We start from the raw sequence: 17,672 nt of genomic DNA on the forward strand, positions 1-17,672 counted from the left end.
CCCAGAGTTGTCCCTAAGCCACTTCTATGTTGTCTTGGCTGTGTGCTTAGGGTCATTGTCATGTTGGAAGGTAAACCTGCAGTCCAGTCTGAGGTCCTGAGCACTGTGGAACAGGTTTTCATTGAGAGTATCTCTGTATTTATCTCTATTCAGCTTTTCCTCAACCCTGACCAGTCTCCCTGCTGAAAAAAAACCACAGCATGATGCTGCCCCACCATGTCATGAGTGGTGTCTGGGTTCCTACAGACATAACATTTAGGATTGAGGCCAAACAGTTCAATCTTGGTTTCATCAGACATCAGTCTGAAGGCTTTTTTTGTAAACTCCAAGTGGACTTTCATGTGTTTTGCATGGAGAGGTATCTGTCTAGCCACTCATTATAAACATTCCTGTTTCCTGAACTTAAACTTAAGAACCAAGGAGGGTATTCATAGCAGTCGACATTTTCAAAGCCTTTTAAAGGTCCTCAATAAATGGATTTTTATTGATTAACCTCTCATCTTTAGTGCATTCATGGTCTGTTGGAGCAGTCCCAGTGAAGTGCTAACATACAAACCATGTCAGGAGGAGTACAAACACCAGTCAAAAAGTTTTTTTTACAACACTGTTTCCTCCCATTTTGCCATGTTTGTTCCCACATTAAACCCATTTTTGCCACTTTTAGCTACTTTTACCCCTTTTAACTGCTTTAGCTGCCCATTTTTGCCCCTTTTGTAACTGCTAATCACCTTTTTTACCACCCATTTTTTGCCACTTTTTAACTGCTTTTCACCCTTTTAATACCACACACTTTTCCCCCCTATCCAATCATATTTGCTGCTTGTCCCTTTTTGGCCTTTTTTAACCTTTTTTGCATCGTAGCCCATTTTTGCCACTCTCTATACACTTTTCATCACTTACAGCCATTAATTTCTGCCAGTTTTAATGCACTTTGCCACTATTTAATTGCATTTCACCATTTATACCACCCATGTTTGCCACTTGATTTCCAATTTTTGTATTTATTCTGCAATTATTTATTTCCCCTTATAGTTATTTCAATTCCCTCTGCTTTAAATTTCTGGTATCTTGACGTATGTGCGCATCCTGGCTTAGCTATGAAGTCGGACATTACTTTCCAAATGGTTTAGTTCAGTGTGCCCATCCACATTGTTAACATTACAAATAAAAAGTTATTTCTCTTTTGAGAAAATGGGTTCACATTTTAAAAACACTATATTGCAATAGAGCATAAATAAATAACATTGTTTTTTGCTTTGATAGAAGTGGTTATTATTCAGGTTAAATATGAAACATAGCTATCACAGCTTACACTTTACAATGGACCATGATTTTCCTGACCTCCATGGGGCCCCAGTAATCTCCCCTCTCTGTGGGCGGCTTTAAGGGGGAACCAAAAGCTTGTTTTGGTTTAATCTTCTTAATTCTCTTCCTCCAAAAATCAAACTTCTCTCTCTACATCTAGTAAACATCCAAGTGTGAATGAAATCCACTTCATACTTTTAGCCAAAGTCTGGTATTTTCACATAGAGTATTTATTTTTCACATTTATTATACATGTGGATAAATTTTCATTTATGCTGACGATACAGTATTTTCACATAGACCTATCATTATTTTCCTCAAACTGCATCTTGTACAGAATTTAAAAGTACACCATAAGCAAAACATATTGCTTCCTTATACTGTAAATGACTTTTCTGAGTGGATTATAGCTAAAGTGGGATCAACATCTACTTGTAAACAGGCGTTCCGTACACAGAGCTAAAAACACAGCACTTTCAAGAACTGAACAAACGAAAAACACATTCACTGATTTCAGAGGCTTTAAATAAATACTATATTCAACATACATTTATTTTCCCCAGTAAACCCCGTATGTGACTGCTGTTGTTGCTTTCAGTAATGTGTAGTGACAGTAGAAAACACTTAAAATGAAGCTTGTCCTTGATTGCAGTGAGGGAATGTCAGCCATCTTGGTGGGTGTAAACAGGGAAGAAATTCACTTTTACAGCATGGTAGAAACAGGAAGACACAACAACAAAGAGGGCCCACATTAATCAGGTATATTAAGGAGAAGTTCTGATCTTAAATCGATCTTGCTTCACTTAAAATCACCAAACAGCACTTTGATTCCACTCCAAATAATTAACATGGACCCAGGAATGTAGCAGGAGAAGAGCAGGGAAACACAGCAGGCGAAAATCAAGGTGGGAGTGGAAATAAATTAAAGCTTGGGGATGTGAAACTGTCACATCAGAGCACAACTCCACAGAGATGATGATGATGATGATGGATTTAGACTTTGGAGTCCAGCAGGTTGCAGTCGATCTTGTAGTAAACATAGGGGTAATATTCCTGCTGGCTCAGGTTCAGTCCAGGGATGTCCATAGAGGCCTGCAGGCACAGAAAGACAAATAATAACACATTTAACAATAGCAATAAATAAATAAGCAATAAATCATTCTATATAATAAAAAGCACAATATTTGATCAAACTAGGTCTAATTATGATTATCATATTGCATATTTAATATGAATGGTATTGAAGGGAATGATCATTTTTATGTTATTCTTGATGTGATAAAGACAAACATGTACAAAAACAAGAAAAGTAGGATTTTTCTGTAAACTATTCTAAAAAAAAAAAAAGACCTTTGGTTGTTTGCATAATGTGTTAATGCCATCTCTGCTGCAAAAAAATGTATTAAAACTGATTCTGAGAATTAAAACTGAGAATATCTAGATTCTGACAAAATCCAGCAGCAATGACTCACAGATTCACAGAAGCAGAAGTAGCCCTTTATTCTGAGGGACAGACAGGAAAAACCAAACTCATCATGAGTGCCCCCTGCCTTCTGTCTTGCCATAGTCCTAAAACAAGCATAAATCCCTTTAACCCTGGTATCACGTTGATGGCAAGTGTCCAACAAACATAACTAGCAACTCAATTTAGTCCCCAAAACATGCTAACTCAAAAAAATCATTGATAAAATACACTACCAAAACACTGCTTATGCCTAGCATGACACTGTGCATTTGGTTTTCTGTTTGTCATGTCTGACAGGGGCGGTGTATTCATCCTCACTGTGTCTCATAGACTCCAAGGAACAAAACAAGCGCACCCATGTGATCCTGTAGCCTGTTTTAGTGAAGCCATGTCGGCCACTTTTTGAGAGGTTTTAGTTGGTAAAACATGGCCAAAAGGAAAAAATACAATTACGGAACATTTTTTTTATCTTTGAGTAAATTATCATTTCTTATTGAAATAAGCATTCAAACTTAGTATTTATAATATTATGTTTTTTGGTTAGCACAGTGGTTCCCAAAGTGGTCCTTGGGCCCCTCCAGTAAGGCGCATCATGGCTAAGCAATACTAGATGACTTCAGCACTGCAGAAGAGGCGCAGTTCACAATGTCAGCTCAGATTCAAATGTTACTGAGAGCCTTGGCCACACTCCTTCCTTCTGCAACAACCTACCTGTGTAATACATTTTTTTCTGCCGTTGCCTTGATTAAGGCTAAAAAAGAAAAAAAATCAAACCTGGACAAATGAACAGAGACTGTCAGTCTCACAGCTACACCTGAGACTGGAGAAGATCTGTAGCACCAAATAAGCCAACAGTAGTCACTGAAATTATAACAGGACTTGTTAATCTTAAAGATTTTCATTAAGTTTTTACTTTCAGGGAATTGTTCATATTCAGAAAGTCAGATTTTTAAAACTTAAAATTGTTAGGTTTTATGTTATGGTTTGAAATCCACCTGGGTTTCTTTACAAAAGCATTGATAAAAAGTCACTTTTAGTTTGTTTAACATAAATTTTTTTCTTGAATATGGTCAGGCATGTAGCACTGGCTCCAATAGTTTTTGAAGCTAAAATATCCCAGCCATAACTAAATGTTATTGTTCAATACAGTTCCAGACATCCTTTTTTAAAGATTATTTTTTGGGCTTTTTGCCTCTATTTGATAGGACTGCTGAAGAGAGTAGGGGCAAGACATGCACCATACAGCACCAAGACGCAGATCTGACCCCATGACCAGTGTGTTGAGGACTACAGCTTATATGTAATCACCAAACCTGAAGACTGAGGCTAAACCTAAACCTCTGTGACTCAAACATATTAGTTGGAACAAGTGTAGTGCATCTATTGGTGCACCTTCACCTCCCCCCAAATCTCTTGTATTTTGAAGGGGACATATTTAACCCTTTTAAGACAAGTCTATATTGTTCTCAGAGGTCCCCAAAACATGCCTGTTTGTTACTGAAAAAACACTCTAGTATTGGATTTTCTGACTCCGCCCCTGACCACACCCCTCTGAGGAAATGGATGTGGCACTCCTGATGTTACAATGTTACAAACACTTTTATCCAAAGTTTAGGACCTGACTGGGATTTGAACCATCAATCTCCCAGATCAAAGTCAGCAGGGTAACCCACTATCCAGCGTCTCAGCTGGCAGCTGAGAGGAAGATCAGGAGGAGGAGGGCAGAATTTTCTTCCAAGCAGGGAGGGCCAACCAAACCTAGTGGCCGGGCTAACTCCCTACATGAGGTCATGAGGGGAAAATCTGAGAACGGCTTGTTTTAGCACACATTTTCTGAAAGTTGGAGAAAGAAAGGGTGGAAGGGAATGGATTTTTCTGGTATTTTAGGGGATTGTGGACAGGCCAGGGTCACATATTTTAGTTAGAAAAGCCTGAAAAAGTTATATTTGCATATTTCCCCTTTAAAATCTAAATGTTGGCAGGTATGGCATAAAGCAGCTACATCAGTGTGCCAAGTCAGCTGTATACCTCACAAAAAGCAATCTTTATTGTAACATAAAAATCACACATGGCAATTAATGTACAAAGGATGTCGATGACACTAGTGTCACTCTGATCCTTCACTGTTTTTAAGTGAATTTTGATTTCTACATCCAGTGGTTTAGTAAGACAGTCTGCTCCTCTTATCTGCACTACAGAGGAATGTAAAGGTCAGACAGAACTGATGAAAAAGAAAATTACTCTGATTCTAAAATGTGTATACTCATGGGTAATTGTTTGCACATTTTCCCATAAAGTTTGTTTGATCACAACCTCTGCCTGAGAATTTGAGTGTGTTTTGTTTTTTTGCATTTTTTGTGCAAATGCAACTTTTTTTAAATGAGACCTGAGGGTTTTTTAACATTTGAAAGCATGACCAGACTTCCTTCAGTGAAGAGTGCGATACTCACATCAATGATGGCTGCGCTGCTGTCCAGGTGTTTGTACAGGTCATACAGCACCTCCCTCAGCTTCTTCATGTTCTTCTTGTTTGGCTGCAGCAGCATGGCCTGGAAGTTCACTGGCAGCCCGTATCTGTGAAACACAAGAAAAAGGCGAGGTCATTTTCATACAGGGAGACTAAACAGTTCTTACATTTAAAGCACTGAAGAAAATCCCTCATTCAAGTGAACCAAATATGTCGATTAACTCCTCTTACCTCAATACTGACTCCACAAAGACACGCAGAGCTTTTATGTGAATCCACGCAATGAAGGCCTCACTGAAATTCACTTTCAGCCATCGTACCAACGGGCCCTTGGTGCACAGAAACGGAATCCTCATTCACAAACGTGAGCAAAACGTTTGACTTAATTTTTAATCAAATGTTTATAATAATCCTCACTGTGAACCGTTATATAAGATAAGTAAGTAACCGTATGCTCACATTAAACACTGAATTAGCCTTCTCTTTATTACTGTTTGTAAATAGAACAACGGACATACAAACTGTTTCTTCTTGTCAGTGGACAAACGTGTCATCTCTTCTTTGTCTGCCTTCATCTCCTCCTCGTTGTACTGGAAATCACGCACTGTAAACCTACGGGGTCAGGACACAGCAGAGAGCGTACAATCAGAGAACAGACACAATGAGTCATGCTAATTGAAGAGTCTGTGGAGTGCAGACAGTGTAAAACAGCTGTCTATTTTTTAAAGAACAAAGAGACAGTTTATGTGTCTATAAATAGCCTACTTCAATCGTGAGGTAACAGTTTTATGATCTATCTGTGCTTGGGATGAATAAACAACTAGAAAAGCACTTGGAGAGCGCAGACCTCCGCCATTAGCCCTATCTCCCAATAGTAAGGAATCCTTTAAAAAATTCCTGGATCCAGATGGTGATCCGGATCACTCCCAAAATCTAATCATTTCTTCCTTATGCCATTTCTGACATTTCCTGAAGATTTCATCAAAATCCATCCATGACTTTTTGAGTTACGTTGCTAACAAACTAACACACAAACAAACCAACCAACCCTGCCAATCACATAACCTCCTTGGCGGAGGTACTTACAATCAATCACATGGTTAAAAAAAAAACACAAGCCCAAAAGAGACTATTTAGAGACCAAAAATAGGTCTCTAAACAAAATATCATGCTTAATAGGTTTTACTCAAAAACACTTGGAGAAGCTTAAACTAAAACAAATGTAGAATAATTTACTTGTTTTCTCTGGCCTTGTGCTTGAAGTCATCGATAGCCTTCCTGAAGAGAGTCACGCTAAAAAGACCGCTGTCGTTGTCTTCAAACAGAAGCCTGGAGGACAGAGGAGATGCAGAAAAACAACCCCATAAATGTGGGAACAATGTGTAAAAAGTGAAAAATGAGGATGAAATTATCCTTAACCCTTTAACTCCTGAGCCTCTGGACACGTTCTTATTTTAACTATAAATGGCACAGAAGATGTCTTTTAAGTGCTTTTGCCCATTATTCTAGAGTACTTTAATATCTGGAAGTTGTGTACAATGTACCGCATGTTTAAAAAGTGTTTTTTTTTTTTTTAACTGTTTAAATTAAAACTGAGTTTCTGGGCTCTTTTCTTATTTTAATCATAAAAGGCCGAGAAAATGTCATGTGGGTACGTGCTTTTGCCCATTTTTCCACAATACTTAGAACTTTTAATATATGGCAGTTATTTACATATTACTGCATGTTAAGTGTTTTAACTGTTTAAAATGAAGAAACACAAAAAATGGGGGAACTTTATGCTAGAATCTTAGTGGGAAAAGGGGAAATTACAGAAATAACTGCATGCTGGCTGTAAAGTGTGCTTTAACAGCGCGTCGTTGACGACGCGCTAGGAGTAAAAGGGTTAATCAAGTTAAACTGAAGGTTATCTTCACATTTACACACAGTCTAAAAACTTCAGTAAGGGTTTGAGCTGTTAGAGAGAAAGCATCATGGCACAAAACCAAAGAAATCAGTTCAGACTGGAGAAAAAGAAATGTTGATTTTCACAAAGCAGGAGAAGGATATCTAAAGTTATCACACCTTTTCCAAGAGTCAAGAACTGAAGTGAGAAGAATCATCAAGAAATTTAAAGAGAGCCACACAGTCCAGAACAAGCCTGGCAGAGGTAGGAAGAGAAAGATTTCAAAGACTCTGGAAAGAAAACTAGTGAGAGATGTGTCTGAAGACCCCAGAACAACTGCCAAGACTCTAGTGAGGGACTTCGCCAAGTCAGGAACTGTAGTCTCAAAGAAGACCATAACTAGAGCCCTGCACAGGGATGGACCAAGACAAAGTCCACTTCTGCAGGAGCGACACCTTCAAGCCAGACTGAAGTCTGCTAAGATTCTGATACTAGAAACATCTCCTGGGATTCCTCAAAATACGTGTCTGAGACTTATTGAAAACTACAACAAATGACTGCAGGCTGTTATCCAGCAAAGAGAAGACACAACTGACTATTAGCATCAGGGGATCATCATTTAGATCTGGTAGGTTTTGTTTTTGGTGGAATAATTTTGATTAAATAAGGTTAGCATCCAAAATAAAACTAGGATGTTTGGAAAAGCTGAGTTAAAATATCCTCCTCTGTCTAACAGCACTTGGAAAATACTTTTTAAAAAACACAATTTTCATAGGGGGTAAATAATTTCATACTCATCTGTAGTTAAAATATGGTACAAGATTGTGACCTTTGACCTATGCATTTACAAGAATGTCTCAGACATACAGATGTATGGAGGATAAACAGCCTGAAACCATGATGCCTCCTGGTTTAATGTCATTTAATATGATGTCTTTATTCTATTTTCAAGTAAATATTCTACTTTGATGTTTTTTCGGTCTTGTTTTACATTTTACACAATTATTAAAAGCCAACTCAATAATACCAAACTATCCCTTTTAATCACTGGGAAATCATAGTCAGTGTTCACTTTTATATCCAAATCTTCATCACGGGGAACTGGACTTGACTAAAGTCCTGAAGACATTTTGCCTCTCGAATCCATCTTCAAGGACCTCAATCAAGTCCAGTTGCCCACTTGACAAAGATTTGGATAACCATGACTTGGATGTATGAGAACCTACACAGGTCATGTTTATGTGGTGCTTGTTGTTACCTATGTGATAACATCTTGTCAATGACAAAAAAGACTGCCATATGGTGTTCATCATATCTACAACCCAAAAATTAAATATTTTGGCAAACAAACAATCTGAATCGTGTTTCCTTACTTAGTGGAGCGAGGCACGACCATCTCAGCCAGGGTTTCATACGTCTTCTGCCAGTCATTATAGCCCGTCCTGTGAGGATGGACAAGGAAAGTTAACAGCTATGTACAATATTAAGATCTAAAACATGAAATTCAAAGCTATGCACCAGTACTGCAGTTTAAGGAAATTGTTATTAAGTCATTCAGAGGTCTCAATTGCTTAATTTTATTAAAGAACGGAGGTGAAGTGCCCTTTAAAAGCCTGATTACAAAATCTAAAACCAAAACTATAAATTCTTAACACAGGGCTCAAACACCTTTCCAAGGACAAATTCCAGCACTTTTAAGCATTCAAGGAGCTTTATTGTTCTTCTGCAGCAGGGAGACCCTCAACACCGGCTACATGCATGGTTTAGACTTCTGACACCAGGGAGGAAGTTTACTGAGGCCAGGAGAGCCAAATCTAACAGGTACCTGAGCTCATTTGTTCCATCAGCTGTAGGCACTGCTGCCATTGCTTTTTGGACTGTTAGAGTCACGTATTGAAAGCCACTACCTGTTTATCCTTGATTTTATCCATTGGAGTTAGGTCTTATAAATATATATTTATGTACTTCTATGATGTGTATGGCTTGTGGGGACATCTGTTGCAAACAGTTGCCATTTGTGGACCATAAAGACTTTCTAATCTAATTCAATTTATTCTTATCATGAGGAGCGCACAAGCAAGACTTCAATTTCAATGTCATCTAAAATGCAAGCACATTTTCTTGAATTCAAGCCTTTTCAAGGATTTCAAGCATCCGTACAAGCTCTGAAAATGGCTGTTAACTAACATATATTGATGTAATTCCTTGTAATTTCCTTGTATTTATTAACATTATTATCTTATTTTTGAAGGTACTGCCTCCAATTAAAATTCTGATACAATTCTCTGCATTGATGAAAAGAAGAGAAGACTCTCTCAGATTTGTCTGAATGTTGAATTAACTCAATGAATTTGCTGTGGACACGGGGGGGCTTACTTTGGGACAACCACCAGCATGGTAATCAGGTACTCTGAGTCCAGCACAAAGTCCTCTTTCTTCACGATATCAGCCAGACTCCTGGTCAGCAAGCTCCCCCTAAAGGACCCACAACACTCAGTTTCAGACATCAGTCAGGATAAAGGATATGAAGCTCAGAACTTTGGTGCAAATTAAACCTAAACTTTCTGAGGTCTACATTGTTGATATTTTATTCAGATTATTCTTTAACTCACGCGTTCTTCCTCTCCAGGTTCTGAAGGTTTCCCTTCAGGTTGTTGTAAGCTGAAGCTCTGGCCTTCAGGTCGTTGTCTATCTGAGTCGCTTGCTGTGATTAAAATAATTAAGAATGGCAGCAGTGAGCAAAATGGTTGTGTCCATGTCTGAATTTATGGGACAAAATAAAAACTCTGGTTTGTCTCTATTGCGCCAAAGTCTCTCTGGTGTGTAACATTTATCTAGTGTCACCTATTAAAGGGAAAGTAAAAAAATAACATTAAAATGATGGCTAAATACCTTGGAGATAATCTCAGAGATGTTCTTCAGCGACTGTTTGATTGGATACTTAGCCATGTCCCACTGAAATCTGGTGATATAGGTGACCAGGTCCACTGTGGAAAAAGAGATAAAAGCCATCAATAATGATCAATCAGTGTCCAAAGACTTTGTACTGTACTGTTTCATGATCATATACCTGCAGACAGAGCTCACTATCATGTCTGTCTCTCTAGACTCATTAACAGCATCACTTTGATTTCTCAATCACCTCTCAGCTGTAAACTACAACCCTGTTTCCTAAAAAGCTAACAGACTGTTTAAAATATAAATACTAGGTCACTTACTGGCAGACCATGGTCCCCCTCCAGACCCAGAAACGGACCTACCTGACCCAGATGACTAACCAGTGATTTAACTGTGTCAAGCGCTTAACTTTGACCTGAGATGCTTTTCTTGTCTTTCCCGTAACAGAAAAAAATAAAAAAGTGGTGATTAGCCGAACACTGATCCTCATATTTACCTCCAAATAGTACAACATGCAACAATATGGGAAATTAATACTATTATTTCAAATTTGATGCCAGCAACACTTTTTGACACAGATTGGACAGGGTCATATTTACTTCCATATGGAATCATCTTCTCTTTTAACAACACACTTCAAGTGTCAGGGACATGAGGGGACTAGCTGTAATCATTCTGAAAGCTGAATGTTTCTTATGCTAGTCCAGGGTAGGACTGTATGTTATATCATATTTCTGCTGCAATGGCGATGTGCGCATATGCAATAATCACATTGCATGGATATGCGATAGTCAAATGACCTGGTGCACGTCACACAATCGCTTCTGTCATTTGGATTCTAGCCAAAATTGCATGTTTTCTCTTTTTTGTGGCAAACTTGCATAAAATTCTGTCTGAAATCACTACCAGAAGCCACAGCAGTGAGCTTTGTGCAGCAGAGTCTGTATGTCTCCTCAGGCTAAAGCTGATGCTGTTGCTGTTTCTGCACTGGTATGACACTTCAAGTAGACTCTAAGTTACATCAGGCGAGTGTATTCCTGCTATAAATGGCGACTCATCCTGATGCTTGCTAATAAATGGTCTGTTCATGGCTGGGATGTGCTCATTGTCTATAAATGTGCACTTGTGAGCATGACAGTCAAAGCACGTCGACCCTGTGAGCATTTATTTAGAAATGGTTTATCACATGTAAGGAACACAGTGGTGAGTTTATTTGTAAAGCTGATGAAGAAACGAGTCTACATCCACCTGCTCTGTCTCTTCTTATCCTTATCCTCTGTCTGTGAAAGTCGCCATCAGACAGCTGCACAGTGTGAAAGTCAAAATCCGAAAATGGCATGAAGACCCAGTAAGAGAGAAATGTATATTTAGGGCCGAGCACCGACCAAGGGTCAGCGAGGACCCTACTGTACCTGTATACTTAATTTTTCTGTACGAACAATTGCTAATTTGGGTTCTTTGACATGCAAAAAAAAATCACCAAACTTTACAGAAAGTTACACCTCAGTGGAAATTTTTGTATGTTGAATACAGAATGTGTATTCAATGTATGTGTAGAATCACGCAAGTCCATTGAGCAGGGGCCCCAAAGGTAAGATAGGGGACTGGGTAAGAGACATGCGCTTAAAAATCAGTCCACATATGTATCATGATTAGACAAAAAAAAGTGTCATGGGGCCATTCTCTAAAATGTACAGAAAGCACAGTCCAAAAAGGTAAAGGTCCAATTCTGGCGTTATTGGGTTATTCACAAACTAGCCCGAGGGATTTCATCCAACTAACTCCAGATAATTTTTTTTCTAATACTAGACAACCTGGAGATCTAAAGTTGTGCAAACTGTGACTTTTTCCCATAGGGTGGGGCCATGACTGGAACTCAAACTTAGCTACTTTTTGTACCTTTTTTTGCAGTAAAATATACCAATAATGCCTTATAACTTTACTGCTTATGTCAATATCACCAAATTTCACACACATTGACCTTGAATACATTCATGAATCAGTGTCATTACCTTGTCAAAGTGCCCCTTCTGGCAATTGAACATTTCCGCCAATTTTTTTTTTAATTTTCTCATTAAATATTCAGCCCCCGTACACAATTCAGCCTAGGCTTAGGATTTTTGGTCTTCATATAGGACATCAGACCCACAAAAAAGCCTCTTGGACCCACACCCAAATCCCAACAGGAAGTCCACCAGCTTCATCTCAATTACAAAATAAGGTATTTTTGATGGTGCCAAATGACTTTAACCTATTAGAACTTTAGTATACAATGTACTAGGATCTTCTGCCTCTCTAAATATTCAAAGGTTAATTTCTTTGTTTTGATGTAGTACCCCAACTGGCAAGAGGAAGTGACATAATTCAGCCATTTCTTTATTGGCAAACAATCGTTATCTAGCCTTTTCACTGGAAGTCAGTGTAACTCTTATATAGAACTTGTGAGTTGCATCAAATTTCACATGATTATGGTCTGGCCCTCTACACAATTAAATGTGTATTACATGTGTTTGCAAATGTGCCACCTACTGAATTAAAGCAGGAGCATCTCTGATGTATAATGTCCTGTTTTTGTTCTCATTTATACGATAAATAACTGTCCTAGGGGATTGAGATGCTTTCTGTGCTTTGCTGCAGCACACTGTATGGGTTGCTTACACCAAATTATTCCCACACTCCCGTGGGTGCAACACACCCCAACATGAGGAGGGGTGTGAGGGCCCTTCAGTGTGGCTTACAGCCCTAGTTTTTATTCAAATTCAATAAATGTACATGTATCTGGTTTTATCTATTCTTGTTCATTCAAAATAAAATCACAATATATATTGTAGAGAGGAATGTTACTGCAATGTCTGCTTTTTTCTGATCTCATTCAGCCCTAGTCCAGGGTCTCCTCTGTCATGTTTGAGCCAAATATTATCAAATGGTGACAAACCAGGACTGCAGTCAGGGTAGTTTATAATTGAGACTCTTTCATTACAGAGCCATGCAACTGTAACGCATCCTGGGTGTGGTTTGGCATTGTCTTGCAGAAATAAGCAAGAAAAGGACATGGTCTACTTGGCAGAATATGTTGTTCTGATTCCAGTTATTATGGCTCAGACTTCATGGAGCCTGTGCACGTTACCCATGCCCTGTTCACTAATACACCCCCATACCATCAGGGATGGCGTTTGAACTGAGGATGGTCTCTTTTCTATTCAGCCTGAAGGAAGTAGTGTCCATTATTTCCAAACACAATATAAATTTCAGACTTTTCAATTCAGTTTTCCACTCATTTCAAACTAACTCAACACAGAAAAGGTTTAAATATTATTATGGTTTCCTCTTGTAAGGCAAAGGTCGTGTTACTAAGCTGAACCAACTGATCCAGATCTCAAAACAGAATTCCCTATCATTATGAGCGAGGATGGACAGATAACAGATGTGGAAATGCAAGCAAGGTCAGGGTTTTATGTACCAATCCGTACAGACTCCTTGAAATGCACCATTTCTCAAAGCAGTGACCCTGATCCAAATATCTCTGGAAAATGGGTCGTACCATCAAGAATGATTTCACAGTAATTATCTTACCTCCATTAGCAAGCAGGTTCTCTTGGACTTTGTCTCGGCTGTCCTCTAGGACATCAGCCATGTACTGAGCCACCTTCTTCACCACACTGAAACAACATGGGGCAAGGTCAAAGGTCAAAGATACACATAAAGGGTAAGAAATCAGGTCAAAAGAACTTTACAGAACTGGACTTGATTAAATGAGATCCAGTTTACCTTTCCACAAAAGTGTCAAGTTTTGCCAGTTCATCCGACAGACCGACCAACACATCTAGAGTTCCAACCTGGAAGAGATGAAACCCAAAAATTAACGTTAGCTTAGCTTGTGGACGATTTCCTGCTGTGAGACACAGAGATGACTGCTTTATGTGACCTTGAGATCAGGGATGTTGAACTTGTTGTTCACAGAGAGGTTGTTGGTGCGCGTTGTTGCCACCATCAGCTTGTCCCAGGTCTGCTGGCAGGTCTTCTCCCCTGGCGCTGAGATCAACCAGAATTCTGTCATGGCTGCTGGTGAAAGGTTTGTTCAGCCGCCCTTTAGAAGTGAGTAGGTCACTGTGGGAGAAAGAGTAGGAATGAAGATAGACTGAGACACTGGTAAACAAAAAGAGAGTTAGAGTGTAAGACATTAAATACATGTCAACTGTCAGAAATGAGAAAAAGATTTTACCATCGTAGATATTCCCTTAGATAACCCATAAAGGAGAGCTTAATGATCATCCTGGGAATTTTACATTAGTTATGTGTTAATGAGTGAGGGCCTTAGATTTGTTGAGCTTCTAATTTGTTGCATTAGTCAAAAACATATCTCTATAGGTTGTTTGTAATAGCGTGACCCTGAATGTCTGTTAGGGATCAGGAAGTGGGAAAACAGTCGTCAAGAATGAATGTGAACTTAGGAAAGTTAGGCTAGTACTTTACAGCAGTAAACAGACTTGTGCGCTGCAGTCATCATCCAAAAATGTCTACATTTATTGTGTGCGATCCCTACATTTTACCAAGTCTTTTTTTTCCCCCACAATTTAACCCTCAGAGCTCTCACCTATTTTTTTACCGTTTTGTCTCACTTGGACTTATTTTTTTAAAAGGCTGGTAAAACATCAACCCTGTGGTGCACAGTCAAGCTCTAAAACTATTTTTTTCAGGACAACCTGAGCTTTAAGAATATGTGTGCTGCAGAAAAGTCACTGGAAGTTTTTTTTAAAAAGTTACAGGACTATAAAGACAAGAAAAAACTAAACAGAAATTAAAACTCAAGATTTTTATTTACTAAACACACAGTCAACAATAGTGACTAAGGGTCTTTTTGCACAAACTTATTCTCCCATCTCTCTGGGAGTGAAAAGTAAATAAACGATCACTCTGTGTGCACTTCCTGTCTGCAGTGACCAAGACATGCAATATTGGAGTTACCCGGTTGATTTTTCTTTAAAGACCCCAGGAAGTCGTCCCAACTTCCAGGGTCGCTAGAAAATGTTCTGCTATAGCTACAAAGGCACGGATAGGGTCATTAGAAGGGCACAACGGAGGGTTTTCAGAGGAAAGTAAGAGGCTGTGAAATTATAGTTCAAATGTTACTTCATTTTGAATAGCACATGCCTCTTGTCATATATGACAGCATCTGTCTCTGGGGGGTTTAACAGATTTACCTGGCATAGAGGAGATCAACATCACAAATACTCAGTCCTGCAGACCTCTGAGTGTCACCTACCAACATGAAGGGAGGTAAGAATCTGGAGGAGTCTAGTACAGAGCTAAGAGGCTAGCTGAGCCCCTTTAACATATAAAGAATCCTTATTTTGTCACAAACATGCCTTTAATAGAAACAGTGATGTATTATCAGGGCCTGACCATTGAATCGGCAGGCCAATTTAATCAGGCGATTATAGCCTATTAAAATGACCATTAATCAGCCAAAAGTTAGCTGATTTATGATTGGCCTGAGGCTATCAAATACGGTTTGCACATCTTAACTAAAATCAAGATAAAACCCACTAACTAACGAATGGTTTATACCATTCAATTATTTTCCCAAATTGTTCAGCCTTAGTGTAAACCCCTTATTAATTTTATTTATAACATTTATTTGATAGGGACAATGCAAAATAGTACAACTCCAGCCCCTTACAAGCAAGTTATGAGTAACTGATGTTTCAAATATAGAGACGGTAGTCATTGCTAGTTTCGATTTCCTGTCCCAAATTAGGCTTTTAGAAAAAGAAAGAAAGGTTAAAGATAAAGCTTACATAAAATAAAATACAAGCATTAACAGTTATTTAAAAAACAAAAACTGCAGGAAAAAAATGTAACACATAGATAAAATTACAAAATTGGAGTAATGCTCACATCTCTGATTTTGTTTTAGCCAGCCTTTAACACTTAAAAAAGTCTTCATATTTTGTGTTCATTTTGTTTCAGCTGATATTGCGTTCCACTTTTGAGAACCTTTTATAGAAAACCCTGCTGTCCCACTGGCTGTGCCCCTGGTGTTCCTACCACTAGTTTTCCATAGAAGTTTGCAAAACATTTCTGCTGCTACCTTTTGTAAGCATTTTAAAACCGGTTTCAAACATGAGAATTTTATAAAATTATCAAAGCTAAGAAAATGATAGTGCGTCAATAAGTGACAGTGGAGCAACCTCCTGGGTTTTTACCCATTATTTTTAATGCTTGGCTATACAAAGATGCAACAGGCTCAATCATAGTCAGTTAGGCTTGGCTCCAAATGGCCAGAATACTGGCTGGTGCATGAGAAAGACTTAAATTAATTATTTCTTTGCGGGCCCCTAGTAGATTACCTACTTTTGCCTAATGGTAAAGTCATCTCTGCTTATCAGCTGGTTTTGGTGAATGCAGTAGAGACAGTCTGTGGACAGCAAGTATTAGGAGGGGGTCTATCTGTCCTTTGGCATACCAGCTCTCATCAGTGGTATTATGATGATGATCTATTTATCTCTATAAACAGATCTACATAAAGACTGACAACACATTATTGATTAAACATTTCCGCTTTATTCTGAAACATAAAGGCCAATAATCAGTTAACTTTTCTTGAGCTAATTTTTGAATATCATGACATTTACTTCAAATCTTATCCTTACCAGTTATGTAAACGTGACTTCTGCTTACTGTACTACTACTCTACTTAATGAAACTAAGGTGTCGAAAAAGGTGAATATCCATAAATGAGTCAGGGTCACATCATTTGTTCCTCTTCTGACTTCTATTTTCTCCTTCTGTATACTTCCTCACATTTCCTTGTGAATAAGAAGGAAACTAAACTCTTGTAGACAGACAGGTCTCCATGTCTGCTGATGGTCTGTCATATGATCAGTTAGTGGACTGTAAAGGACATGCTAAGTACCTTTACGTCCTCTCACTAAAACACCGATGACCTGACGTTAGTAAACACAGATTCACGTAAGGTTTGACTCGGTTCTATTTCTATATCGGTAATAAACACCAAAATGGAGCTGTTACGTTGTGGAATAAATTCAGTGTTAACGTTAGCTTGCTGCTGACACTAGCTTGTTTGCACGCAGCCTCGAGCCGTCACGACGTCATCAATCGGTGAATTTCACAACTTACCGGTGAGTTAAAAGGCCTCGGTGATCGGTCCAAACGGTGATTTTTACCCAATTATGGCAGTTCCCTGTACATAGCGCAGATAATCGCTGGTTTTCGACTCAACGGTCCTTCAGCAGTGCATCTCACTCACAGTCAGCTGATCAGGTTAGTCGTTCTGCGCATGCGCAAAGGTTACTGCGCACTAAGCTGCCTTTACGTGACCGAGATGGATTCCGTTTGTCCGAATTGAAAGTCAGAAAAAAGGGCAAACAGATAAAAAACAAGAATATAATGTTTATCATGTGATGTGATCATTATTTACATCTTTCTGGGTTTTTATTTATTCTGAATTTTTATGTTTCTGGGTTTTGATGATGTCTTTCCAAGATGTTGTGTTCTTAGGTTTTTTTTAGTGTCTGCTGGGTCTTTATGATGTTGGGGTTTGGTCATTCTTGACCTGTTCTTATGAATGTGTTGTGTTATGATGCGATGTCTTTTTTGTTATTCTGATTAATGTCAATGCACATTGTAAA

At 38.6% G+C, this 17,672-nt stretch overlaps 1 protein-coding gene across 1 annotated transcript; it reads right to left on the reverse strand.

Annotated features, from left to right (window-relative positions):
- Positions 1-1,512: 1,512 nt before the first annotated feature.
- atp6v1c1b (ATPase H+ transporting V1 subunit C1b) lies at positions 1,513-17,306 on the reverse strand. Its single transcript, XM_041810046.1, has 13 exons — positions 17,161-17,306; positions 13,946-14,127; positions 13,789-13,856; positions 13,594-13,679; positions 10,015-10,109; positions 9,735-9,826; positions 9,499-9,597; positions 8,496-8,564; positions 6,474-6,566; positions 5,756-5,849; positions 5,469-5,566; positions 5,221-5,344; positions 1,513-2,397 (listed from the first exon to the last, which is right to left on the reverse strand). Exons 2-13 carry the CDS (start codon positions 14,075-14,077, stop codon positions 2,299-2,301), a joined length of 1,149 nt encoding a protein of 382 aa, XP_041665980.1. The 5' UTR covers positions 14,078-14,127; positions 17,161-17,306; the 3' UTR covers positions 1,513-2,298.
- Between the last annotated feature and the right edge of the window lie 366 nt (positions 17,307-17,672).

The sequence above is a fragment of the Cheilinus undulatus genome, linkage group 16 (genome assembly GCF_018320785.1).
Source record: "Cheilinus undulatus linkage group 16, ASM1832078v1, whole genome shotgun sequence".
Lineage (NCBI taxonomy): Eukaryota > Metazoa > Chordata > Actinopteri > Labriformes > Labridae > Cheilinus > Cheilinus undulatus.